Source organism: Cinclus cinclus, chromosome 17, assembly GCF_963662255.1.
Source record: "Cinclus cinclus chromosome 17, bCinCin1.1, whole genome shotgun sequence".
Taxonomy (NCBI): Eukaryota; Metazoa; Chordata; class Aves; order Passeriformes; family Cinclidae; genus Cinclus; species Cinclus cinclus.
In genome coordinates this window covers 13,690,699-13,715,695 of record NC_085062.1, presented here as the reverse complement: position 1 = coordinate 13,715,695, position 24,997 = coordinate 13,690,699, and the positions used below count along the sequence as shown (strand labels likewise).

The window sequence follows — 24,997 nt, the reverse complement described above, 5'->3', positions numbered from 1 at the left end:
CAGCGGCGAGCGGCGGGGCCCAGCCGGAGCCGGCGCAGCCCATCCAGGGCCGGGCGCTGCGCCCCCGCCCCAGCTCCGCCGCTCCCGCTCCCCGCCCGCCCCGCTCCCGGCCGGTCCCCGCTGCCGCTCGGCGGGCGGAATCCGCGCTGCGATCGCTTCGCCGCCGCCTCCTCCGCGCCCCTCTCTGTAGCGGCGGGAGGGGCTCCGCCGCCAGCCAGGAAATTCCGCATTGGTTCCCCTGACGGCGGGCCAGGCTCCGGGGGCGGCAGCTGCCGCCGCCCCGGCCCCGGGCAGCGCCGCCCTGACGACCCCGAGAGGTTCCACCGGATGGGCAGCGCCGCCGAAATAGGGGAGGGTTCCCGAGGGGGAATGGGAGGATGCGTAGTCCTGGCTTCCAGCGCAGCCCGGGGGTCCAGCAGCTCCCGGGAGTCCTGGGAGTCCAATGGCTCGGGGTGTGGATGGCCCGCGAACCGGTAGCTCCGGGGATAGGCTGACACGGAGGTTTGGAAGCTCCAGAGCCCCGACAGTCCCCAGCAGTCTGATGGCCCCCGGGGTCCGGCTGTCCCGAGAGCCAGCAGCTCCAGGGGTTGGACACCCGTGGGTGTCCGAGAGCTCGGGATTTTGACTGTCCCAGGGTCTGGCAGTCCCAGGCTCTGGCTGTATCTCGGATCCAGCAGCCCCAGATGCACAATTGCCCTGGGATCTGGCTTGTGGTTCCAGTAGCTCCAGGGGTCCCACAGTCCTGGGTGCCCAAAGACCCGAGGATCAGTCTGTCCTGGCAGCCCTCAGGAGCCCGAAAGCCCCGGTATCTACCTGACCCAGGCATCCATCAGCCCGACAGCCCCAGGATATAGCTTCCTCAAAGGTCTGGTAGCCTCAGGTATGTGACAGCCCCAGTGTCCAGCTGTCCTGCAGGTCCAAGAGGTGCCAGATGCCGGTGATCTCCATGTGTCTGGCAGCCTGGACCAGTCTGTTGGGAGCCATGCAGGACCCGTGGGAGCCAAGTGGTGCTTGCACCAGCAGAACCAAGGATCCTGTACAGGGACAGAAAGGCTTCAGAGCAGCCACTGTTAAACCACAGGGACAGCTGGGAATCAGGGACACCCTGGGCACCTGCACGAGTCCCACACCTCTAGCATGGTGGGGCAGCCCTGTCAATAAAACCTCCTCAGCCTGACAGTGCAGCAGCATGAATGGGCCAGGGCTTCCTTGGCCACCATTCTGTACCAGCTGGAGTTTCAGCTTAATGGTCACTGCAAGAGATGTGTCAAGCTTTTCTGAGCTCCCAGGACACCTGATAGCAGTATGGGGGAAGTGTGAATGGGGACACCCTGCCCATCTCCCTTAAGGTGGTGCAAATGCAGCTGAACAACTGCACATATCTCCTGAGGAATGCTGATCACTTGCACAGAGTTGGGGAAGGTGAACAGACAATGCACCTCCCAAAGAGCTGCCTTTGAGTGCCACACATCTCTGGAGATCTCCTGTGGATGTGGAGCCTCCGTCCCTGTAGGCATGAGTTGGGCAGCATCCTTCTGGAGAGGATCAGGGAATTCTGAGCACTTTGGGATCCTTGCACCAAGCAGAGAGTAAAGGCATTTGGTGGGCTCTCTCTGTCTTCAGTATTGGCAGTGCTGATGCACATGAAGGCTTCTCTCCTGCTCAGACAGGTGACTTGCAATGGAAAGTCTCTGGTGGTCTTACCAGTGGGAATGTGACCATTGGGTAGCACCTCCTCTCCCCCCTCCTTTTTTTCCCTGGCACATTCCATGTGTTTGGCAGTAGCACCAGGAAGTAGCATCCCTCACCCATCTCCCCCTACCTCCAAATCCCTGTCCCCCTGCCCCATGCTGCTCACAGGCACAGGAATGTGAAGACCATAGAGGCACAAATTGCTTCCTTGGGATTACTCGGCCTCAGACTGAGCTCAGCATCCCCTTCTGCTGGGGAAAGTGGGATGGAGAGGGTCAGCTCCAAAGTTAGGCAGAAATCTGTTTTTGGTGGTGATGCCTCCTCTGGCATCTGTGTCCACCTCAAGCTGTAGCCTCACTCCAGCTGTTTCCACAGCTAGGATTCCCTTCCTATCCCGCTGTCTTCATCCCCCTGCACTGTGCTGAGCAGCCCTTGTACTGTGCTGTCCCAGCCACAATGAGCCAGGGAAGGATCACACTGCCTCACCTTCACTGTGCTGGTGCTTTGTGTGAGGATGTCAACTTATGTTTTTTTAGCTTCCATAAACTTAACTTCTCTTTCTCTTGGTCAGCAGGCAATGCATCTCGACTGCTCCATTTCTACCTGTGTAACCCACAGCAGGGCAGTGATTAGGCTGTAGCCAGGGAGATAAACTGTTCCCTCAGAAGATGCTGCCAGCTGCCACAAGAGGCTGGAGAAGCTGAGGATGCTGTGGAGAAGGGAAGGGAGGTTTCACAGTGCTCTGGGCTGGCTGGTGCTGCACAGCCCACAGGTAGCAGCCACCCCTCCCTCCTCCCCCACTGGTCCCAGCCAGGCTGTTGTCCATGCAGAGCTTGGTCCATGCTTTCCATCACGCCATTATTTGCAGTTCACATTTCAGACCTTGCCAGGTGCCTGTCTCCTGTCTTTCTGTGCTTTGGAAAGCACCACAGAAGAAAGAAACCCCAGCACTATAGCATTTCTGAACACAAAACTAAGTAAAAAGATGCTGTTTTGTCAGTGGTTCAAAAATCCCCATGGCTGCTTTGGTGGGCAGGACTGCACAGCGGGGTACAGGGAGACCTACAGTGTGAGGTACTTGTCATCATCTTCACTGTGCCCAGGCTGTCAGGATGGTTGCTGCAAGGATATGGCTCTTTCCCTTTCTTCTTGCTTGCAAGAAGCAAGGCTGTAGCATAGGGTCCTACACACACACACACACACACACACACACACACACACACTGCCTTTCCATACTTCCTCTTCCTTCAGGACAAGCAGAAAACAGCAGTAAAAGCTGAAAGTGAGCAGGGTGGGGAATGCCTGAGATATGGGAGGGTTGGTTGGGTCAGTGAGCCCAGAAATAAAAGCGGCAGTTGCTATTTTCTGGCTGAGCATGGATACAGCTGTGCAAGGGGACAGTTAGGTGGGATATCAGGGAAAGGTTCTTCCCCCAGAGGGGCTACCCAGGAAATGGTCCCAGCCCCAAGGCTGCCAGAGCTCCAGGAGTGTTTGGACAGCACTGCCAGGGATGCCCAGGATGGGACTGTTGGGGTGCCTGTGCAGGGCTGGGGCCAGAGGCTGGGCTGGGTGATCCTGGTGGGTCCTTTCCAGCTGAGGACATTCTGTGAAAGATTGTGGGGAATCAGGGATTTGGGGTTTCAAGGGCATCCCGTGCCTTGGGTGTTCAGGAGGCAGCACTTGCAGCCCTACACAGACCCTGCAAACAGCACACAAACACCACTGACCTAGGTTGCAAAGCTATCCTGTCCTAGGAAGAGGGCTGGGGATTATCTGCAAAATAGAGGGTCAAGAGGGGCTTCTCCTGCCTTACTACACAGATGCTTGGGGGTCTTTGCAGAAGCTCACAGTAGGTAACAGCTGCTTCTGCATCACGCAGCCCTCTGTGCAGCTGCAGCAGCAGAGGTCAGCCCCTTGTGCACCAGGGTACTCTGCGCCACTGTCACAGTATCCCACATGGGCTGGAAGGCAGCCCAGGGCTAGAACCTCTCCCATCTGCTTTTAAATTCCAGGAGCCCAGCTGCTGCCTGCACCGGTGCTGTTCTGGTTCCATGCTCCAGGCAAGGCTCCCTGATCCCCTCCAGGTTTGGTGCTTTTTTTTTTTATTTTTTATTTTTTTTTTTTTTTTTTAAGGCAGAAGAGTCTCAGCTAGAGAAAAGGCAGGAAATGAACAGCTCTGGAAAGCCAAAACATCACTCCTTTGTTCTGAGTGGCTTACCAAGTAGAGAGACTGACCCAGGAAAAAAGGAGACACTGCCACAGCTCAAGGCAGGGAATCCCAGAGATGCCTGTGGTCTTGCAGAGCCCAGGAAAAAGTGCCCCTAATTTGAGGCGTGAAAGCTGACAGGGTGCATGTCCCCCAGAAGCATGTCTGAGGGTGGGGAGAGGCTCTCCCATGCTGCCACCTCCTCCTCTGCAGGTAGGGGGATGCCCCAGGACTCCCAGTTCCCCTCAAACCCATCACAGGAAGCTCCACAGCTCCAGTCCCTGTCACAGGAAGTTTGGCCTTACTCCTTTCCCCAACCTCTGGCTAAGACCAAAGTGTGCAGTGTTAACCTCCCTTTGAGACCATGGGAGTGCCTGGGGATATGTGGCTGCTCAATAACAGAGAGAGAGAGAGAGAGAGAGAGAGAGAGAGAGATGGGAGATGGGAGCAGGAACACTTGTGATTTAATAATTTCCATTCTCTATAAATCCAGTGTACAGCAGAGACAAGCTGTGGTCCAGCTCCTGGTGCTCCCACTGCCTCTGGTCCATCATTAGAAACAGGGACTGGGGGCAGGGCAGGAATGGTACAGGGATGGGGCCAGCTCCCTCCCCTCATCCCTCCTTCTCCATTGGATGTGTGCCTGAGGATGGACAACCCCAGGCAGCTTATCCCAATGCTATGGGGGAGAGCCTGGACCTGCCCAGCTCTGGTCAGTGCAAAGCCAGTGAGCAGGCAGGTAGCTGTCTGGGACAGACAACAGGGGCTGATCCCACCCCTTCAAAGGTCTGGTGGAGGCAAAGCTCCAACCCTGGCAGAGGCTGGAGGAGTTTCTGGCTGAGGCCAGCTTGTCCCCAAGTCACCCAGCCCACCTGGACCTGAGCCCGTGGGCACAAGGCAAGTGGATAAATCACCCTGTGCAATCCTGCCAGGGGAAAAAAAACGCCAGCACAGTGTTCCTCAAGGCACAGGGTGGGCTGGCAGAAGACAGCTCAAGAGGCCATGGGATGGCAGAGAGCCATCCCTGGGGTAATGCTAGCTGGGGTGATCCCAGAGGCCACTGGGAGGTGCAAGTGGTTCAACAGGTACAAGGACACTTCTCTCCCCGGGCAAAGGGGGCTGGGGGAGCTGCAGCATGGGATGCAGCAACTGGGATGGGGAATGGTGACAGTGGTTCAGGATGAAGGTAGAGGAGCCCCTGGGCTGAGGCTAGGGTCAGTGGCTGAAGAGGTTTCCTGTGAGGAGACGCCTCTTGACCTCTTTCCAGAGCAGGTCCCGCTCACGGTTTGCCCGCTGCATGAAGCCCCTGTTCTCCTGGGCCCGGCGGGACAGGTAAGGCAGCACCTCATTCACTGGCCCATAGGGCACATACTTGTACACCGGGAAGCCAGCCTGGCCTGCAGGGAGAGAGACTGCAAGTCAGGGAAGTGCTCAGAGTGAAAAAAAAATGTGCAAAAAGGAAAAAGGAGGAAAAAAGTGAAAAAAGTCCAAAAAGTGAAAAGAGAAAATAGGAAGAAGATACATGAAAAGAGGAAAAAGGGGGCAAGAGTGAACAGAGAGATGAGAGGGAAGGAAGGGACAGGAAGGGGAGAAAAAGGGAGAGAAGGGGGAAAAGGGCAAAGAAAAAGGGGTAAGGATAAAAGAGGTGAAATAAAAACAGGGGGAGGAAAAAACAGGGGGGCAAATTAAAAAAGATAGGGGGGGAAAGAAAAAAAGCCACCTGCCCTTCCCTTCCCTGCCTACTCTCCCATGCTCTGAGGCTGTGGAGCAGGGATGGATGTGCAGGAGGCTATGGCTGGGCACTGGGAAGAGGAACCCGGCAGTGGTGGAGCCTGGTGGGGGGAGCAGCAGTGCATCCTCTCCTGGCTCAGCACCGGGAGCTTGGGAAAGCGCTAGAGGGAGCAGGCTGAGGTCACCAGGAGCCCTGGGAATGTCAGCAGCCGGGACTGGGCCAGCTCAAAGAGCATTCAACCAGAAACATCAAGTTAACACATTTTTCCAGCATGACTGGAGGAGGCTGCAGATGGGCGGCCAAGCCCCACTTCCAAGAGTACTCCAGGACAGAGCAGCATCTGCGCTGGACAACTGCCCAGTCTGCCTCCTGCTGCTCTGCTGGCCTTGGGACTCTGTTTTGGACACTGGTATGAGCAGGGGGAACAGTCCCTGACCTGGGCTGGGTGCCTATACCTTTGTGTGTCCTTCTGTTCAGGCCCCTGGCAGTGCTGCTCTGCTACCTGGGCTTGTGGCCAAGGTGACACAAGAGGCTGGTGCCATCCTGTCAGCAGAGCCCAGGACTCAACGTGCACCTCCCATGGAGCCCAGGGACACCCCCAGCCAAGGAGGTAGAGGAGAGGGTTTCTGTCTGCTGGGACAAGTCTCTGCCCCACCCTGGGACACCCCAATCTCTGCTCAGACTCCAAAGTGGGAATGTCCCTGCCCAGCCACTACAGGCTCATGGAACTCCAGAAGAGGGATGTGACTCTACTTGTATCCTCATCTACATCTTCCCCAAGCCCCACAAGGGTCTCAGCACTCCCTATGGCAAGGCACTGTGCTCAGCCAGTGCTCTGTGACCTTCCTTCCTCCCTTCCTCCCTTCCTTCCTCCCATAACTCACCCAGGGGGAAGGTGATCTGGTCACACATGCCCAATAGCTGCCCGAAGCACACCTTCTTGTCCGAGGGATGGATCCCCAACTCCATCATCCTACAAAACAAGCCTCAGCATGGGAGGAGAGCAGACACAGCAGAGCTCACCAGGGCAGTGTGTCCCACCAGAAGATTTGGGATCATCTCCAAATAGGACAGCATGGCACTGACCATGTCCCAGATGGATGCTGGGATGTAGATCTTGAGGGATTTGTTTTTACAACAGCCTCTGGGTTGGTCATGTGACCAGTTCTGCAGCCACTGGGGCCACCATGCTATACCTCAGCTCTAAGCCCCATCTAAAGCCCTGAGTGCCAGGTGGGAGCCAGGATTCCCCCAGGTGAGCTCAGGGGGAACTTGATAAACCACAGCACATCTCCCTACATCTCTGCTGGGCCCCACACATTCCTCGAGTCCCTTGTCCCTGCCTCTCCACACTGTCTGCCCAGCACCCACCTGTGCAGGGTAAACTTCACCGTGTCCTCATTGTGAGATGCCACCATCATGCTGGCTTTCCGGCTATGCTTGATCTCCTCCAGGACATAGTCCAGGCACCTGTAAGGCAGGACGGGTCTCTGGTGAGGCCTCTTCCCCCTGGGGCAACAGGCAGCAGTGTGGCTGGGGTTGTCCCCCACCTGTGGTACATCTCGTTGGTCTTCTCATAGGTTGGGTTGATGGGATCCTCGTAGCCCATCTGAGCTGCCCTCTCCCTCTCCTGCTCCATATAGGCGCCACGCACCAGCTTGGTGCCAAAGTGCCAGCCCTCCCGGCGCGACAGCTCCATGTCCCCTGTCACATTGTTGTAAGCCTCCTGTGACCGAGTGGAAGAGATGGCACAAGGTCACTGCTGCAGTGCCACCCCTGACGGTGTCAGCAGCTATGCCAGAGCACTGCCATGGCTTCAGGAGATGAGGTCTTCATCTGTCCCCACCAGTGCACTGGGACATGCCAGTCTCACCTTCAGGTAGCACTGGTAAGTGTTGTAAATGATGGGCTGGCTCTTGTTGAAGCGGCGCTGTGTCTCTACGGTGAGGTGGCTGATGGCTGGCTGGAAGTAGCTCTGCTCTGCGTCTACCATCAGCCTCACGCCCTTCTCCATGGCTCTCTGGGGGGTGAATGACACCCAGGTTGGGTTCATAGGACTGCCTGCTCCATGTGTCCCCCTCTGTGGCTCCCCCAGCCCCAAGGCCCCCTCACTTTCGCAAGGATGTCCATGCGTTGCAGGACCCTCTTCATCTGCAGCTCCTCTTCCTCACTGAAGTGTGACAGCAGAGGCTCCAGCTGCCCAGTCTGAAACAGGAGCAGCTTTGTGGCACCCTGCCTGCACCCAGCTCTTCCCATGGGGGTGACACAAACACTCCTGGAGGGAACCCATCCCCAGGACTGCTGCTCCATCCCAGTCCCCCAGCCACCACGGTGTGACAGGGTGCCCACCCTGCCAGCCTAGTGGTTGCACACTGTGATGACAGCATGGCTGAGCTTTGCAGCCACCAGCACCTACTGGAAAGAGCACAAGACCCTTGCCCTGCTCCCACAAACTCTCTGTGGGACCACTCTGGGGGTAGCAAAGGTGGGTACTCACCTTCCTGTTGGGGATGAGCAGAGGCCTGGAGAGCTTGGTGCGGCTGTCAAAAAGGCTGTTCCAGTCCAGCAGGTCCACAGTGCTGGGAGCAGAGACCCAGGTCCTTGCTGGTGTCTTGCAAAGCCAGGGGGCTCTCTATTGGCTCCCAAACCCCACCAACAGGAAGGACACATGACATGTGTCCTGTCTTGTCACCTCCACCCAAACTTCCCCTAGATTCCATTGCTGTGCTGAGCCAGAGATGGCCTTTGGAGACCTCCCCTTGCTGCTGCCCCAGGGATAGGGACAAAGTCCCCCAGTGTCCCTGCCCTGCAGCACTCCCAGGTCCCATACAACTTACCTGCTTGTGCCCAGGTTGTTGCCTGTGAACCACTGCTGGCTCTCTGCCTTGCTCGCAATACCAAAGTTGGCCAGTGCCTCCTGCCACCAAAAGAAGTGTTGGGCCATGGGGGTCTGTCTGCTTGAGATGTCACAGCTCAGGGCTGCTCTGGCACCTCTGTGTCCACGGGCACCTCCAGCAGTGCATCCCTGCAGCACAGCCTCCTCCCACAGGCATCACCAGCCTTACCTGCAGCTTCTCCAGCTCCAGCTTTGTCTCCAGCACCACCTGCCCGGCTTGGCCCTGCTCTGCGGCCATGTGGTAGAAGAACCTCCGCCACTTTACCAGCACCTCTGAGAACCGTACCTGTGAGGACAGGGCTCCAGGTGAGACACCCAGGCTGAAGCCTCCTGTCCTGCCAGGGCTTTGCAAGATCACACCCAGCCCAAGGCAGATGCTGACCCCAGAGCAGGGCACCTTAGCCTCGCCAAGCAGTACAGACCCCACACATCCCCCTTCGTGTTGGGACCTTTACAGTTCTAAGCTCTTTGTGTGTTCCCAAAAGTTGAGGCAGTGTCTCCAGGGGTCTTGGGCTCACAGGAGACAGGCTGTTGGTGCCCACTCCTCACTGCCATTACTAGAGATGCCACCTGGCACCTGGCCCAGCAGAAGAATCATCTGTGGCCCTGGCTCTGCCCCACCACACTGTGCCACAGCTCTGGCACTCACCAGGAACTGGGGTCTGGCCAGTGCTGTCAGCTTGATGGCAGAGAAGCCGTCATCTGAACTGCCACCTGGATGGAACCACAAGGACAGAGTCAACCTAACCATCAGCCCTCAGGCAAGAGAGATACAGTAGTGGTGGGACTGAGAGATCCTTGCAGTCCCCAGAACAGCGGGGCTGTCCAGGACACATAGACCACTCACTTGAGGCATCAATACAGCGGAGGAAAGTCTCCATGTGTTGGTCACACTTAGCCTCATCAGCGTAGAAATAGGTGTGGGCACCAGTGATTCCACCATGATGACCCCCAAATCCCTGATGAGCTTGGTATCGCTTTTCCCTTTTTTCTGTTCCTGGGGTAGAAGAGGATAGAGATGGGCCATACCCCACCAAACTCCTACAGCCTACCCAGGAGTTTCCAGTGTGGGTGAAAGGGAGAGAGGCTCTGGTTTGGACCTCAGAAGAGCCCCCAGCTCTGACATGGGCTCTGCTTGCTCTGTGCCCGAGCAGAGGCTGAGTCTTTCCTGAGGGGCAAGACTTGGCCAGGAACCATGCTGTTCTTCATTCAGCTCATTTTTTGAGGCTGTGGTACTTGTGGCCTTCCCCCACAACACCAGGCCTGCAGTGCCTGGACCTCCAGGCTATCTCCTGTCACTCACCTCCCATTTCCTTCTCGGCTGCAGAGGTGCGGGAGCTAAGAAGAGAAACAGGAAAGATAAGGGCCAGGTCAGCAATCCCCTGCAACCCTACACTGATGAACAGGCCAGCTCTGAGGCTCCTGTGCTTCCATTCTGGTGCTGGACCCTGCTGTTCCCTTGCCATCCCATTGCTGATGGGATCCAACTGACAGTTCAGATGCCTGAAACCCACCTGTGGAAGGGAACAGGGCTTCACCATCCATCCAGTGATAACCTGGGAGCTCTGAGGCATCACAGTGAGGATGCCCTCTCCTAGGGTTCAGAGATGCTCTCCAAAAGCCCACTCCATGGCAAAGACAATGTCAGTCTGGTGGGGCTGGCATGCTCTATCTCCAGCCTGCTCATGGTCCTTGTTGTGGTGACATCAAGCCTCAACCCACTGCTTCCTAACCTTGATGGCACCAGCAACCAGACCACAAAGCACAGAGCTTCTCCAGACTCTGAGCACATCAACCCAAGGGTGCCCTGCTGCCCCATGCTCCTCTGTGCCATGGCTTCAGCCAACAACTAACAAACAACATTTTGTTTTCAACTCCAGCTGATCTCGGATGTCATTTTTAGCCCAAACTCTCTGCCATGGAGATAACAGGGCTCTGACAGCCTGGGGGATGCTGGCAAAGTAATGAGATCCGTGCTGAGATTGAGTAGCTAAGCCTTCTTGCTGACACCCTAAACCCAGCCGCAGACCCAGGGCCAGCCCCTGAAGCACAGCCCCGGGTGGCAGTAGGACCATCAAATCCAGGAGGTCTCTGCCTTGGCATCCCTGTCCCCAAACTGGCTGTGCCCAATGGGGCAGAAGCACAGTGTGAGGGAAGTGGCAAAGCCACATATCCAGAGCCAGCAGGCCTGGACAAGAGAGCAGAGATGCACATGGCATGGTTCCAGGACATGTTCTCCCATATGGAAATCCTGTGACAGAGATTAGGGGCTGCTGGAAGCACAAATAACCAGAAATAAGCCATTCTCTCTGGCCTCCTGGAGCCAGGAACAGCCCCACAAAGTGCCAAGAAGCCTAGTGTGAGCCAGGGCAGGAACAGCTGGAGCTCATGGGAAGCAACAAGCGCCATATCTAGCAGGCTCTGCTCCCTGATTTTACTTGTCTGAGGACAGGGAAAGCAGCTTTCTGTCCCCAAGTACAGAAAGAGGGTGGAGGAAAGGGAGGAGAGATCATACTCTCAGAAATGGGATTTGTCAGCAAAGCCCTCACTAGGTGGAAGCTCCCTTTAAAGCAGGCAGCGTGGCACAGGGGACAGCTTCAGCTGAATACTGCTATGACATGAAGGCACACAGAGACATGGGCACTGTGGACAAGGGACAGCTCTGAGCCCAAGGCACATCTTGGGTACAACATCCAAGGTACCAGGGATAAGTGGCTGGAGTGAAGGCACGCAGCTCAAATAGAAAATAGCACCCTTGGAGTTAGAGTGTTTTATGTTCCTGAAGATAAACACACCCTTCCCAGCAGCATTTCTGCTGCATGACTGCACCAGCTGTTTCTTCATACTCTAGGGAAGCATTCAAAGCAGTGCCACGGTGCTAGCTTTGTTCTTCTGCATCAAGCAAAATAAAGGAAGCTCCTTCCAGCTGAAGAAATAACTTCATCCTGGACATCAGCTGCTCACTTTGCAATATCAATCTTGGCCAGTAAAACCATTTCCTCACCCAAGTGCCACTGAACCTGGCATATACCTGACTATCCCTTCTGCAAACCCACAAGTCTCCCAGAGCAGGTCCCATCTCCAAGTGCTGTCCAGACACTCCTGGCAGGCTGTATCCAGACAGGAACAACCTCAAGGTTGAGCTCAGAGCCTGGGAACTTACACTTGCCTAAAGCAGGTTGTGAGGGCTTGCTGGATGGCTGGAAAGGGTAATCCAGCTGGCACAGCAAATGGGGCTTCCAGGAAGTTTTGGATCAGGATAAGTAAACCAGCTCAGGAGCAGCACAAAGGTCCCACTGTCAGAAATAATCCCTTTGGGCCTGGAGGTTACCTGGAGGGTGCCAGTAGCACAGCGTGTTTGCTTTGCTCATCAACAAATGGGTTTGGCAAAGTGGATGAAGGATCAGGGAGAAGCTGTCCTTGAATTATTACATCCAAGGAAAAGACTTGTGGTTACATGAAGTCCATTTTGGAGGTATGGGTGGTGCTTAAAATCCCACAGGTAGGAATAAAGCAAAGCTCTTGGCAGACTAGACCTTCAGCCTGTTCCATGTGGGAGTTGTCAGCACACACCAGCCCAGGACCACCACAGGACCGCCTTGGAGAGCTTCAAGCTAAACAGAAACTGCCTCATGATCCCAGGTACATGCTGACAGAGCACAGGTGACAGCAGCATTGGGAACAAGAGGAGAAGGGGACGTGGCAGCTCTGGGAGCAGCACTGGCCAGGCTGGGGACAGTGATCCCACACGGGGGCAAGTGTCAGATATCCACACAAGGAATTTCTAGAGGAAGCCAAGTCCACACTCTGCATGGCAGAGCCTGAAGAGCATCTGACAATGCTAGGGGCACGATGGTCCCTCCCCTGTGTCAGCACAACCCTAACCCATCCACAGTCTTGGGATGCCTGTGGGCCAGCAATGGCCCCAAGGCTGCCAGGAGGCTACAACCACCTCCATTATTTCACCCCACTGGCTCACTCTTTCACCCTGCAGGTACCAGGAGCCCCTGCCCAGTGCAGCCCCTCCACCCCCACCCAGAGTTGCAGCCACGCTGAAGCCATGATGAACTCCCAGCCCTCTGCTCCCTGCAGGACACTTATTTTCCAGCTGTGTCACCATGACCTGGCAGCAGCCTTCAGCACATGGCTGAGGCCTCCTGGGACAAGCTGGCAGAGTCCTGGATGCCAGCCTGAGCAGGGCAGGCAGGGGCTTGCAGCAGGCAGAAAGGCTGTGGAAGAGGCGCCACAGCCCACTGTTGGGGTGGAAAGGGCATTTCCCTGCCATTATGTTGGGCTTGCTCCAGAAGAACAGCAGAAGACAGCACCAAGAGGCCAAAATACCCACTGAGTGATGTGATTTGTAACTTGGTTTCCTGGCTGGCAGCAGCACAATCCCAAAGCATTCACCAGGGGGAAGGACACAGCTCTGGAGACCAGCAGTCATGAACCCAGGGCTCCCACCCCTCTCAACCACATGCAGCCCAACTCAGCACCAGCCCTGGCAGAAGCACTGAGAATTTGGGATTTTAACCAAAACAGAGCCAGGGAGGACCCAGAGTGATGGTTGGCAAGGGACACCATTCAACATAACCTTTCCAGTGCCACCCTGGGCTTGGTATTTGTTCTACTTGTTCGTAGAATTATAGAGCATCCTGAGGTGGAAGGGACAAATGAGATCAAGTTCCCCTCCTAGCCCTGCTAAAACAACAATCCTACCCTATGCTGATTGTCCAAACACTCCTTGAGCTCTGGCAGCCTTGGGACCATGACCACACCCTGGAGAGCCCAACCATCCTCTGGGTGAAGACCCTTTTCCTAATATCCAGGCAAATCCCACTGGGGCTTGGGCAGGTCTGCATTGGGAACTCTCTTGGATGTGAATGGCCCACACAGCACAGGCAGAACTCACCTAGCCAGGAGTACCACATGTGCAAACCCCAAATCTGCAGCAGGGGAGGAGCGGCACAGCCCAGCCAGCTCACAAACCACTGCCACCCATCAGCAGGAGGGAAACAGGCGCAGGCAGAGCCTATCTGAAAGTCTTCTATGGTCGCCCACAGAAAAGCCCCTGGCCCAGGCACAGCCAGGCATGGAGGGCAGCAGTGCCAGCCTGGCAGCACCTGTGCTGCTGGCTCAGCTGCACGGGAATGCTGAACTCTACCTGGACCATGGCTGCATGTCCAGGGAAGAAACACCTGGCTACACACCTTCAAACCAGCCACCCTCCTGCCAGGAAGCAGCAGTGTGTTTTGAAGCTTTTCTAGAAAACCCCCAAAGTTTGCTGCCCACTCTGGGATGGCGCAGCCCTGCCTCCCCTCGCCCAGCTGCCGTGCCCACGCCGCCCTCACCAGTGCCTGCTCCCATCACGGCCACACAGTGCCTTCACTCCCAGGGATGTATGGCAGGAGCAGCAGCAGTGAGAGGCAGTGGCACTCGCCATGGCATATGGGGGTCCCCGATAAGCAGTACCCGGACGTGGACCAGAGATAAGGCGCCCAGCAGCAGCACCCGCATCACCACTCTGACTCACATCCTGCTCGCAAACCACCCGAAAAAGCCGTTCCCGCTGTTTTTATCACCACGTGACAAGCGTATGACAGCCGGACGGTGTCCCCAGCTGCCAACAGGGACTGCCGCTGCGCAGCTTTGCCCGGGGGACGGCAATCCCAGCCAGGGTCCTCCGGAAGGGCCACCCTTGTCGCGGGGAGGAGGGACACCGCCCATCCCCGTGACCGTGGCGTGCCGGCCAGCGGCCCAGGGATCTGGAGAGCGCAGCGGACCGGAACTGCAGCCTGAATAATGGAAAGTTACCGGCAGCTTTGGGCTGGTGCCAGCTCTTGGCAGAGGGCGGGAGACAGTGAAGGCTACCCGGGACTAGGGGGCAGTGCGGAAAGGGGGAGAACGATCCCAGCTTGAGAGAGATGGAAATGGTAGAGGGTGGAACTCATGGAAGCACTGAGGTGTCAAGATTGGAAAAAAGCTCAAAGATCATTGACTCCACCAAAATGTGTGATGTAGCGTGCCAATGTTTGTATGGTGGGGGATAGAGGGGGCAAGAATAGGGGGTAGCATCCCAATGGGAGGGGGGAAGGGGGACTTCAGGCATGACAGTAACGCTGCCTGGATCTGTGCACGAGGGTGGGGGGGACACAGCCGCCTGGGGGTTAGAGAAAATGGGACGTGGCTGGCAGCACCCTACAGGAAAGATGGAACGGGTCAGCATCCCATGGGAGATGGAGAATCGAGGTGGAAGCCCCCTCAGGGTGTGCAGGAAGGTTCGGGGTGTACAGCAGCGCTGGAGATGGGTTGAACTCTGGTGTGTACAAGGGAATAGATGGGGACAGAGGGGGTGCAGCAGACAGGGGGGCAGCACCCGGTATGTGGAGAGGGACAGGGTGAACGATACAGCCCAGTGTGAGCCCCGCACGCTGAGTGCGGGACACAGACCTCTGCCGTGTGCGGGTCACAGCCACCGCCGTGTGCGGAGCATTGCCACCGCCGTTTGTGGGGCACTGTGGCCCCCCTTTTCTGGGCACTGCCATCCCACTGACATCCCCGTGTTCTGGCACTGCCATCCCACTGCTATCCCCATATTCTGGCACTACCATCCCCGTGTTCTGGCACTGCTATCCCATTGCCATCCCACTGCTATCCCCATATTCTGGCACTACCATCCCCGTGTTCTGGCACTGCCATCCCACTGTTATCCCCATGTTCTGGCACTGTCATCCCCGTGCGCGGACCATGGGCGGTGGCGGGGGGGCGAGGCCGTGACGCAAGGCCCTGCAGCCAATAGGAGCGGGGGGCTGGGCGGGCTCAGCCAATGGCAGCGCGGCCAGGGGCCGCCCCAGCCCCGCCCCAGCCCCGCACTCACCGCCCGTCGCCCAGGTCCTCCTCCACGCTGTAATCCAGCACGGCGCCCACGCCGAAGGCCTGGTTCCGCCGGAGCAGCGGCTTGATGGCCTCCTGGTCCTCCCCGGCCACGAACTGCCCGTAGAACGTCATCTTCATCAGCCGCTCGAACAGCGTCTGCCCCAGCACCCGCTGGCACAACTGCAGCAGCTGCGGGACAGCGGCGGCTCAGCGCCCGTCTCTCACCGGCACCCCCGGAGTAAAAGTCCCCACGACCCAGGACTGGCATCCCCCAAAACGGGCACCTCCCGGCCCGGGTCCGAGAATTCCCCAACACGAGCACCCTTCAGACAGAGAGTCCCCCCGGAAGGGGAATGACACGTCCCGAAATGGGCACCTCTAGGGTGAGAGCCCCTCCAGCCCAAGACGGACAACACCCCGGAGTGAGAGTATCCCCGGCACGCACCAACATCCTGAAAAACAGGCATTCTCCCGGAACGAAAGATCCTCCTCATTTGGAGCGGTCACCCCTGGAGCGACAGAACCCCCATCCCGCACCTACACGTCCGGAAGGGGCACTTTCCATCCTGGGACTCGCAGTTCCGAAATGGAACTCCCCGGGGCAAGAAACCCCTGCAGAAGGGGACCTCCCGGAGCCGGCGGCCCCTGAGCAAGAGCTCCGCCGGTCCAGAGCCGGTAACCCCCTGAACGGGGGACAAGCTCCACCCCGGAGCAGCCCCACCAAGCCGGACCCCTTCCTCCACGCACCTCCCGGTTGTGCTGCACCAGCGGCTCCAAGGCGCACAGCCCCAGCACCACCAGTCCCCGCAACAGCTCCGCGTTGCTCTTGCTGCGGAACGCCTCGCGCGGGTCCCCGAAATCCACGGCGGGCGGCGGCGGAACCCGTTCCTCGCTCCGCGGGGGAGGGGGCGGCCCCGGACGGGATCCCGTGCCCGCCGCCGCCGGGGAGAACCCGCGGGGGGCGGCGGCGGGCGCGGAGCGCGGGCGGCTCGGGCGATCGCACCGGCGAACGGCGGCGCAGAGCGCGCGGGCGGCGCTCGGGAGAGCCATGGACACGGCGGGGCCGCCGCCCGCCTCCGCCTTAAGTACGGCCCGCGTGGGACCGCCCCCGGGTCCCCGGCTCCACGGCCCCGCTCCGCCCCGCCTTTGGCCGCGCTCTGCTGCCATCGGAACCGGCCTCGGGCGCCGGCACTGCCCCGGCACCGGGACGGCGACCGAGACCGGCACTGGGACCGGGACTGCGAGTGATTCTGGGATCGGCACCGGGCCCGGCAGCGGGACTGGGTATGGGATTGGCACTGGCATGGAGGCAGGCATCAGTACCACCACGGGGATGGGAACTGGGATCGGGATCGGCACTGGGACTGATTCTGGGACTGGCACCGACACGAGGGCAGGGACCGGCAGCGGGACTGGGAACGGGATCGGCACCGAGACCGGCTCTGAAACCGAAACCGGAAGAGGCACCAGGACTCGGACCTGGACAGGGACTGGGACCAACACCGGCACCGAGATTGGCACTGGTACCGGAACTGCCATCGGGACCGGGACCGCGACCAAGACCGGCCATGATGAGTACCGGGTCGGCGATAGGAACCGGGACTGGCAAGGTCAGGAGGCCAGCACCGGGACTGGAGCCACCCTGCCCAGCGCACCCCAGTTCCGCAGCTACCTGCCCGGTGCCTTCCTCATTCCCATCCCCTTGAAGCAACCAGTCCCGGGGGCGCCTCCCTCCCGGAAGCCCCAGGAAGGGCCTGGAGGGGCAGGTGCGGCACGAGGGGAGCCCTGGATAGGGTCTGAAGGGAGCTCTCTTTGGAGCAGTGCTGGGAGCGAGGCAAAGAAGACTTCATGCCTTTGGAGGAGTCCTTGGAGAAATGATGAAGATCCCAAGGGAGCCTTGAAGTGGTCCCTGAAGGGCACCTGTGGGGATCACTGGGGCCAGCCCTGCAGGGCCAAGAGACTACTGACTGCTCAGGGCAGCCCCAGGGAGGGCCAAAGGATGTCTCAAAGGATGCTTGTTTCCCTCATAGCCATGCCCGGGGCAGGCTGTGGTATGTCCAGGCTGTGGAGCAAGAAACACTCGGAGAAAGAGCTCAGACCCGCGGGACCTGTCATGGGAGAGATGTTTCAAGCCCTTGTACTTGCTCCTCCTGATGTGTGCGTGAACACAGAGTTCAGTTTGGGGGTTTCAGCTGAATTCTTATTTGGTCGGGGTTCATGGGTGCTTGGGTTCCTTGAGGCAGTAGACTTGTGTCCCTCGTCATGGGCTGGGGCTGTTGGGCTTTGCCTGTTCCATGGAGCCCCGGAGGGGGCTGGCAGGACCTCGGGATCTTCACAGGCAAGGCGAGTACCTGTCCTGCTTCTGGCAGGCGTTTGCCTGAGCTGTTCCTCCCCGGCACACCCAGTGCTGAGCTCCGGAGATTACTGAGCACCTCCCAGACGCCCCGCGGCCAGAAACGCTCTCGAGTCTTGGCCTGGGAGATCAGGTACCTCCCTTCCTTTTTGCAGCATCAGCAACATCACAGCTGCACGCCTTCTCTGTGCCCATGTTCCTTCTCTGTGCCCTTATTCCTTCTCCGTGCCCACGTCCTCTCTCTGTGGCCATGTTCTTTCTCCATGCCCACCTCTCCAGCCCAGTTTCCAGTAGCTGCTGGAGGAAGACTCCGGGCTGATGCAGAGCTGTCCAAATCCAGCTCCTCAGTGACATCTTGTGCTGGGAATGCTCAGCGCAGGCAAGGGATGGGAAAATTAGTTCCTGCAATTGTTCTTTCCTGCTCTCCCGAACTGGCATTACTGGCATTGCTGTAACCGGCAGTGAAACCTCGGGGATTCTCTGAGCTCATTTGTAAGGTTTTCCTTGGGAACATCTTGTCTTCCACGGGGACAGCAAGACAGTGGCATTGCCTCTGACAGAGCTGGGTACAAAACTCTGGAAAAGCATCCGCTTCCCTCAAAACATTCCCCGTGTTGACTCTTTTGTGCCATTTAGTGATAATAATAATTCACCCAATGTTCCTTGCCGTAATGAGACTGTATATATGAATTTTTGGGATGCAGTTCAAACCTTGTTTCTCAGCCAATTGCTACAGAAAATTCCCTTCAAAGGCTCTAATGGCATCAGTCACTCCTGGGAAACTCTCCTGGTATTGGCAGGGAAAGCTTCCAAGTGCTGCCTGCTGTGCCAGCAGAGCTGCAGCCCTGCTGCATCCAGCTGGGTGCAAAACCAGGTCTGAGTTTCTGAAGAAACTTTAGTCTCAGGGCCAGACTCAGAGATGAAATGTCAAAAAGCCACTTTTTGATGGAAATGAAATCTGATGAGGTTTCTCTCAAGATGGTGGTACCTGAAGCAGAGGAAATCCCTGAGCTGGCAGCCCTGACAGTGGCAGGGAGACCAACAAGGGGTGCTCCAGGCTGCTGTGGGGACTGTACCAATCCGTCATGGGTCATTGTTGCCTTGCAGAGCACTGACCCCCCGAGATCCCAATCCCCCTTGGCTGTGACATTATGCCCTTGAGGCCACTGTCCCTGTCTCCACCATGCCCAGACAGGTGCTGCTGGCACAGAGGGGCTCTGCTGAAAGTGGCTGCAGCTGGCATGGGAAGCTCAGTCCAGCCTGTGGCTGGAACACACATCCCAGACACAACCATGCTGCGATATTCCACATGGGCAACATGGCCAAGGCTGGACAACACACATTCAAGTCCTTCTTTGACCACTCTCACCTGCACCAGTGATGGGAATAAATCCAGCAGTAGCTATTATGGATGGCTTGGGAAGCTGTAAAATGTGAAAAAAACATTTGAATGTGAGACAAATAAGCAAGGAGGGAATTTGGCACAGGAGAAGATGCAGTTTAGGAGATGCCATGCCATGCATATTTCATGGGCCAGCCCTCAGCAGAGGCTTCTTTGACATCACAAACATCACAGATGGCAAGGAGTAACAGTAGTTGCTCCCAGCATCTGGGAAGGAGAACCTGTGGGATGATCACTCCTTCTGCCTCATGGTAGAAGTTGGCAAGGGCACATGATCTGGAAGCTGCTTGCTCTGCTCCCCGGCTGTGGGACCAGCCTTCCTCAGCCTCCTCTTCCTCCAGCCCTGTGCCAGGCTAGGGTCAAGCCTGCCCCATCCTTTGGGCCTGGGCTCTGTCCTCACTGTCCCACAGCTCTGTGAGCCTTCCAGCCCTGCTGCCCCAGCACTTTGTGCTTCCAGCATTGCTCCTCTGAGGTTTCCTTGGAGAGGGCTGACTCAGGTGTTCCTCTGTCAGGTATTTCTCACTGATCATATGCCTGACTTGTGCCCAGCACCTGTGCTACCAAATTTTTCCCACCGCAGGCCAGCATGCCTGCACCCTGTGGGAGCCATCCTCAGCTGGCATATGGCTCTGCCATAGTTGCCCCTTGGGGCAGCAGGTGCTGGGGTGGCAGGAGCTGGGTGGGTCAGAGACTGATGTGGATCCACTGGCAAAACCCAGGAGAAGATGGACTTGAGGATGGCGCATCCTGAACCGCAGCTGCATGTGTGTTTTCATCTCGTTGGGGGTTATTTTTCTTCACGAGAGGCTTCATCTCCCTCTGTGCAACTCTTCAGGGAGAACTCTCGATCCACTACTGCCCACTCTGAGGGGATAAACTCCTGTGGTGTGCACAGGAGCTCCCAGCCTTAGGATGGGGTTTGTTTGGATAATGAGTTGGTACTCTCTGACCCCTCCCAAGCACCCTGTCAAGTCACACCTCAGTGTCACCCTCCTGGGGGTGACTGACTTGTGCCATAGTATGGACCACAGTCTGGCAGCTGGATGGAGGGACCAACCTTCCTTCTTACAGCTGGGGAACCAGGGAACTGCATCCTTCCCCTTGCACTTGGTGCTGCAGAGGCCCCAGGAGACTGAGCTGCTGCAGCAGGATTAAGGGTGATCCCTGTCCAGGTGTGACACAGGCAGGTGAGGCTGCAGCACTCAGTCTCCTGCCTCCATGAGACCAGAGCAGGAGTCTTGGGAACTTGCTGGTCACCTGGGGAATCACAGGGTGGGAGCTCCAGCTTCTGGGGTGTTCCTTTGGGCTGGGGGCCCTGGAGAATGCAGCTGAGAGAGCTGCCACAGACCTTGCAGAGGAAAGAGGTGCTGGCTGGGTGGCTCTTCTTGCGGCTGATCTCCTGGCCAGTCCAGACCTTGCTCTCCCAGCATGGCTGGGATTTTGAAAACTGATCGGGTCTGATCCCTGGCATTTCCCACTTTCATCCCAAGAAATAAATGTCCTCTTGATTCTTCCTGCGAGTTCCTGGGTGTGGCTCAGCAGCCATGAGAAAATACCCAGGTGAATTCCTGTCTTCATGAAGGTCAATGCTACTACAAAAATAAATTGCCTCTGAAAGGAAACCAAGGAAATATCCAAGGCAGGGAAAGACACATCAGACTTACCACATCAGTTTGGTGTTTTGTTTTTTGTTTTTGTTTTTTTTTTCCCCAGAGAGTCTTTCTCTTTTTCCATCCACTGGCAGAAGGGAGTCATATGAGATGTCCACAAGTGTGCTTGGGGGAAAAGGAACATCAGTGAAGACCTGAAACAATTTTTCTGCTCTTAACAGCTGAGAAAGGATCATGCTGAAAGGTTTCTGTGGAAGTGGGGCCTAGGGAATGGACATGAAAAGTCTTTTTTTCCCAGCTGACTCCCTTGGCAAGTTAATTGTTTACAAAGCCTGGATGCCAGAGTGCCTGGAAGGGAGTCAGCTCTATTTTAGCCCTTTGTAAATTATTTAAACACCTTGTGCTGGGGGAACATTCCCAGGAAAGGGGCTGCTTGGCTCTTCTTCCTGGGTGTGCAGAAGAGGTGGAAGGCAGAAGGAGCCAGCCCTGGCAGGGACAGCAGGAGTGTGTGGTGGGGATGGCTGTGCCCCTCCTGTCCCCCAAGAGCTGATGCTGAGACCTGAACCAGCTGCTCCTAGTCCAGCTGTCCGGAGGCATCCTCCCAAACCCCTCCCAGGTGATGTTCCTAAGTAGCCCCTCTATTTTTTGCAGCCTTTGCCTGCCAGGAGCATCCCCTGGGAAGGACAATGGAACCAAAGATCCCAGGTGTCTTGTGGGATGCCAGCGAGGTGAGGACATGGGGTAGAGCTCCCTGTAGCACCCGGGGGCAATCACACATCATGGGGCTGGGGACAAGCTCCTGAGACTGGAGCTGGGCAGCTCCAACCCCCTTTACCCTTGAGGAGCTGGTGGCTCCTTATTGATTAATGTGGTGGCTCATTTCTCTAAAAATAGCCTCTTAATTACTGAGCCTCTGGAAACATTTGTCTCACAGCAAAACCTGATTGATTTGAGGGCAGCTGCAGCTCCAGCGAGAGCCTGGATGGCCCCTGCCAGAGGCAGCTCCTGGCTAGAGGAGGTTTCAGGCTGGTTCAAGTCAGTTCCCAGCTCACAGATGATGGATATTTGTTTTTTCAAGTGTCACTTGGTTTTGCTTCTTAACTTTCTGTGTATGTAATTGCAAGCAAGTGGCACTGAGGGGTACTTGGACTTCTCTTCCAGTGGAACAAAATTGGAGGAAAAATGTTAATTTTCCCCTAGTGCTCCTGAACTGTCTGCACTGAAGGGAAAAAGCTGTTCTGGTTTCTTGATTTCTTTCTTTTGTGTTGTTTTCCCACTTTCCTTTACATTGATGAATACTTTGTGGAAACCTTAATGCTTTTCCCTTATTCTCCTGTCCCAGAGAAGGTGTGCAAGATCCCAGAAAGGCTGAAAAGAGAGAAAAAAAGTAGAAAATAGAATTGAAAATAAATTTATTTTCTGGGGTTGTTTCATCTCTCTGAGTTTGGGTTCTTGAGTCAGGAGTTCCATATCCTGGAGATGGAGAGGGGGTATTTGAGAACCCTGTGGTCCCCCACCCTCCCACAAGCACCACAACCTCTGTGCAGCTGAGCATAGTGTGGCAAGGGGAATACAGGGGCATCCTGAGACAAATTAAGGAGAAAAGGGAAGAGGGGATGCAGTTGCTGGATGCCAGTACTGGCCTTGCCTCCCTCCCTGGCGCCAGCCTGAAAGTCATCTGTCACTTGACAGATCAGCTGGACACTGCTCTCCTTCTGCTCCTGTCCAGGCTCCATGTCTACTGTGGGGTCTGTCCTGTGATCCCAGCCAGTCCCTGCCCCAGAGCTGGCATAGGCACCACAGGGGATGCTCAGAGAGCCCTGAACTCCACATCCAAACCCACAGGTCCTTGCTCACTGCATGGGCTGCAGATTCTTGCTGACGTACTCATAGGTTTTTTTCACCCTTTATGTTTTTTTTTTTTATTTATTTCAAGGCTGAATCTTTCACTCTGGTGGTTGTGTGTCTTCATTTTTCTCATTCAAAGTTTCTTCCAATTGAAATTTTATTGGTAATGTTTTAATTCTTTGCCCAAGAAAGTATCAAAGGGAGCATCCTTCCTCAGAGGGATTCAAGCCATTGCATCCACAGGGAAGGCTCACCTTGCTGAGCCCCATTTCTACTATCCACAGCTGTGCCAGCCACCCCAGAACAGGGGAGAACAGAGAGCTCTGGAGGATGCTCCACTAGAACAGCCTGGGACAGTAGTGCTGGCAGCTCTCACCAGAACTCACACCTTGAATCTGTGAGAACTCAAATAATTTTCCAACATCACCAGCAAAATTTCCCCAGATTTTGCTGGGGACAGGAGAAGGCAACACTCCCAAGTCCCTCTTCCTCAAGCTGGCAACATGATAGCTTTCCACTGCAATGACGGAATTCTTTTTTACTTAATGCAGGCCAAATTAATTTTCTCTAATTAGAACTGATGATACAGCTGGAAGAAATGAGCTTTCTCTCCAAAGCCTCATCTGCCAGTAAAGGGCAGCATCCCTCCAGCAGATCTCAGGGTGTTTGGCTGACCCAGCTTCTCATCCCTCTGGGTGTGGCTCTTTGCACTGGAACTTGGAAAGAAAAATACTCCAGAATGGAAAATTTCAGGCCTAAAAGGTAAAGTTGGGCAGAACCCAGGTGGGACTTGGCAGAGAGACCCAGCAAAGGCTGTTCCTTGTGCTGACGTTTTTGCTCTGTGCTTTGGAGAGCTACTCTGCAGCTGTGCTCCAGCCGGATCAGGCTCTGCCAGTGTAAGAGATGATGTTAGCACCAAAACATGTGACTTTTTCCCTCTTTTTTTTTTGTTTTTAAATCTCTGGAGCTATGGATGTTTCAGAAGCAGCCACTGCAGTGGTCTTACGTCCTGTGGGAATGGCTGTCCCATTGTCCCATTAGTCCACCCCACTCCCAGCGGTGGCCCAGAGGCTTTGGTCCTCTGGCTGCTTGTCCACAGCAGACAGAGCACATCTGTGGTAGCACCAGAACAGCCCTGACACAGCCCAGAAAAATCACCTGATGGAAATTAAGAACTTTTGTTGCAAGCTCTGTTTACTAGAAACCAAAAGCAAAGAGCTACTCTGTATCCGTGCATTGCTGGCTGGCTCTGGGATGCCCATGAAGGGGGTTTGAACAAGGGAGGCATAGGAGATTGCTGTGACTCCATCTCCCTCCTGGGAATTCTTCCGCTCAGGTCTTGCCAGAGGATGCCAACCCATCCCTACAAGGTTTGAGGATCTCTGCAGAAGGACCTTCATGTGCTGTGCTGAGTCCTGGGCTCCTCTGCACCAGGAAGGACCCCACAGCACTCCTTGGGGCCCCCATGACTCACTGAAAAAGTCCTCAGCTGCTGAGGCCAAAGGCCTCAAAATTCACCTGTGGAGAAACAAGGTTAGATCTGAGTCATTCCAAGGGTTTAAACCTTTTGTGTGTTACTAAAAAAGATGTCTTTATGCTCCGGGTATTTTTTTCAGGAAAGGAGAAAGGCAACAAATTCAAGGTGAAAAAAAAAGCAGTTCGAAGACGAGAGATGAACCTGCTCTGGTGTAAATTTGGAGAAGTCATCACCAAATTTGATGGAGGGCTGCTGTCCTTTCCTTCCCTTCAGGGAGCACTGTGGCATCTCCTTTCCCCTAGATTTTGGAGAGAACGGATTTGCGTTTCTTACACAAAAACAGAAACAACAACCTGCCTGTGCAGATCTCTTGTTCTGTTGCCTGCTTTTCTGACTGTGTTCCTTCATCAAGAGGATGACAAGAGGTGAAGGACACACCAGGGCCTGTGCATGGGTGGGAAGGGGCTGCTCATCCCTAGGGAGGTGGATGTGCTTTTGTTCCAGAGCAGAGGTGTTTAAAGCACCATGATGCAGATGTGATCCTTAGGAGATGTTCCTGCCCCTCCATGGGTCACATCACCCTCTTGAGACACCAACGCAGCTTGGACATTATTTTGGGTGGAGCACAAGGTGGTGGCAGTGGTTCCTGGTTGTCCTGTGCTGAGGGGAGAGCCAGGAGCAGCCAGGAGGATGTGCTGGGGCTCGCTGTGGGAGGGTTGTGCTGGTGGAGCTGTTGGAGAGAATTCAGAGGAAGGTCTGAGAATTCATGGAGATGCTCTGAGGGCTTGGAGCCCCTCTGCTCTGGAGCCAGGCTGGGAGAGCTGAGGGTGTTCACCTGGAGAAGAGAAGGCTCTGGGGAGAGCTCAGAGCCCCTTCCAGGGCCTGAAGGGGCTCCAGGAGAGCTGGAG

General features: G+C 56.2%; 2 protein-coding genes across 4 annotated transcripts; one reads left to right on the top strand and one right to left on the bottom strand.

The window, feature by feature from the left end:
• Positions 1-2,984: 2,984 nt before the first annotated feature.
• On the bottom strand, positions 2,985-16,441 carry PRODH (proline dehydrogenase 1). Of its 3 annotated transcripts, XM_062504644.1 has the most exons (15): positions 16,147-16,441; positions 15,401-15,588; positions 9,935-9,961; positions 9,830-9,864; positions 9,367-9,523; positions 9,176-9,233; positions 8,696-8,812; positions 8,468-8,547; positions 8,128-8,209; positions 7,743-7,835; positions 7,504-7,650; positions 7,181-7,356; positions 7,002-7,100; positions 6,515-6,603; positions 2,985-5,295 (listed from the first exon to the last, which is right to left on the bottom strand). In XM_062504644.1, the coding sequence occupies exons 2-15, from the start codon at positions 15,535-15,537 to the stop codon at positions 5,114-5,116; spliced, it is 1,479 nt and encodes a 492-aa protein (XP_062360628.1). In that variant the 5' UTR covers positions 15,538-15,588; positions 16,147-16,441; the 3' UTR covers positions 2,985-5,113. The 3 variants fall into 3 exon arrangements, with proteins under 3 accessions (XP_062360628.1, XP_062360627.1, XP_062360626.1); XM_062504643.1 differs by lacking the exon at positions 9,935-9,961 and having other exon boundaries at positions 2,986-5,295; positions 9,176-9,240; positions 9,374-9,523; XM_062504642.1 differs by lacking the exons at positions 2,985-5,295; positions 15,401-15,588; positions 16,147-16,441 and having other exon boundaries at positions 6,514-6,603; positions 7,181-7,334; positions 9,176-9,240; positions 9,374-9,523; positions 9,830-11,729.
• Positions 16,442-16,447: 6 nt separating this feature from the next.
• On the top strand, positions 16,448-24,455 carry LOC134050875 (protein SPT2 homolog). The gene is made up of 2 exons (XM_062504282.1): positions 16,448-24,145; positions 24,229-24,455. Exon 1 carries the CDS (start codon positions 16,448-16,450, stop codon positions 17,825-17,827), a length of 1,380 nt encoding a protein of 459 aa, XP_062360266.1. The 3' UTR covers positions 17,828-24,145; positions 24,229-24,455.
• The last annotated feature ends 542 nt before the right edge of the window (positions 24,456-24,997 follow it).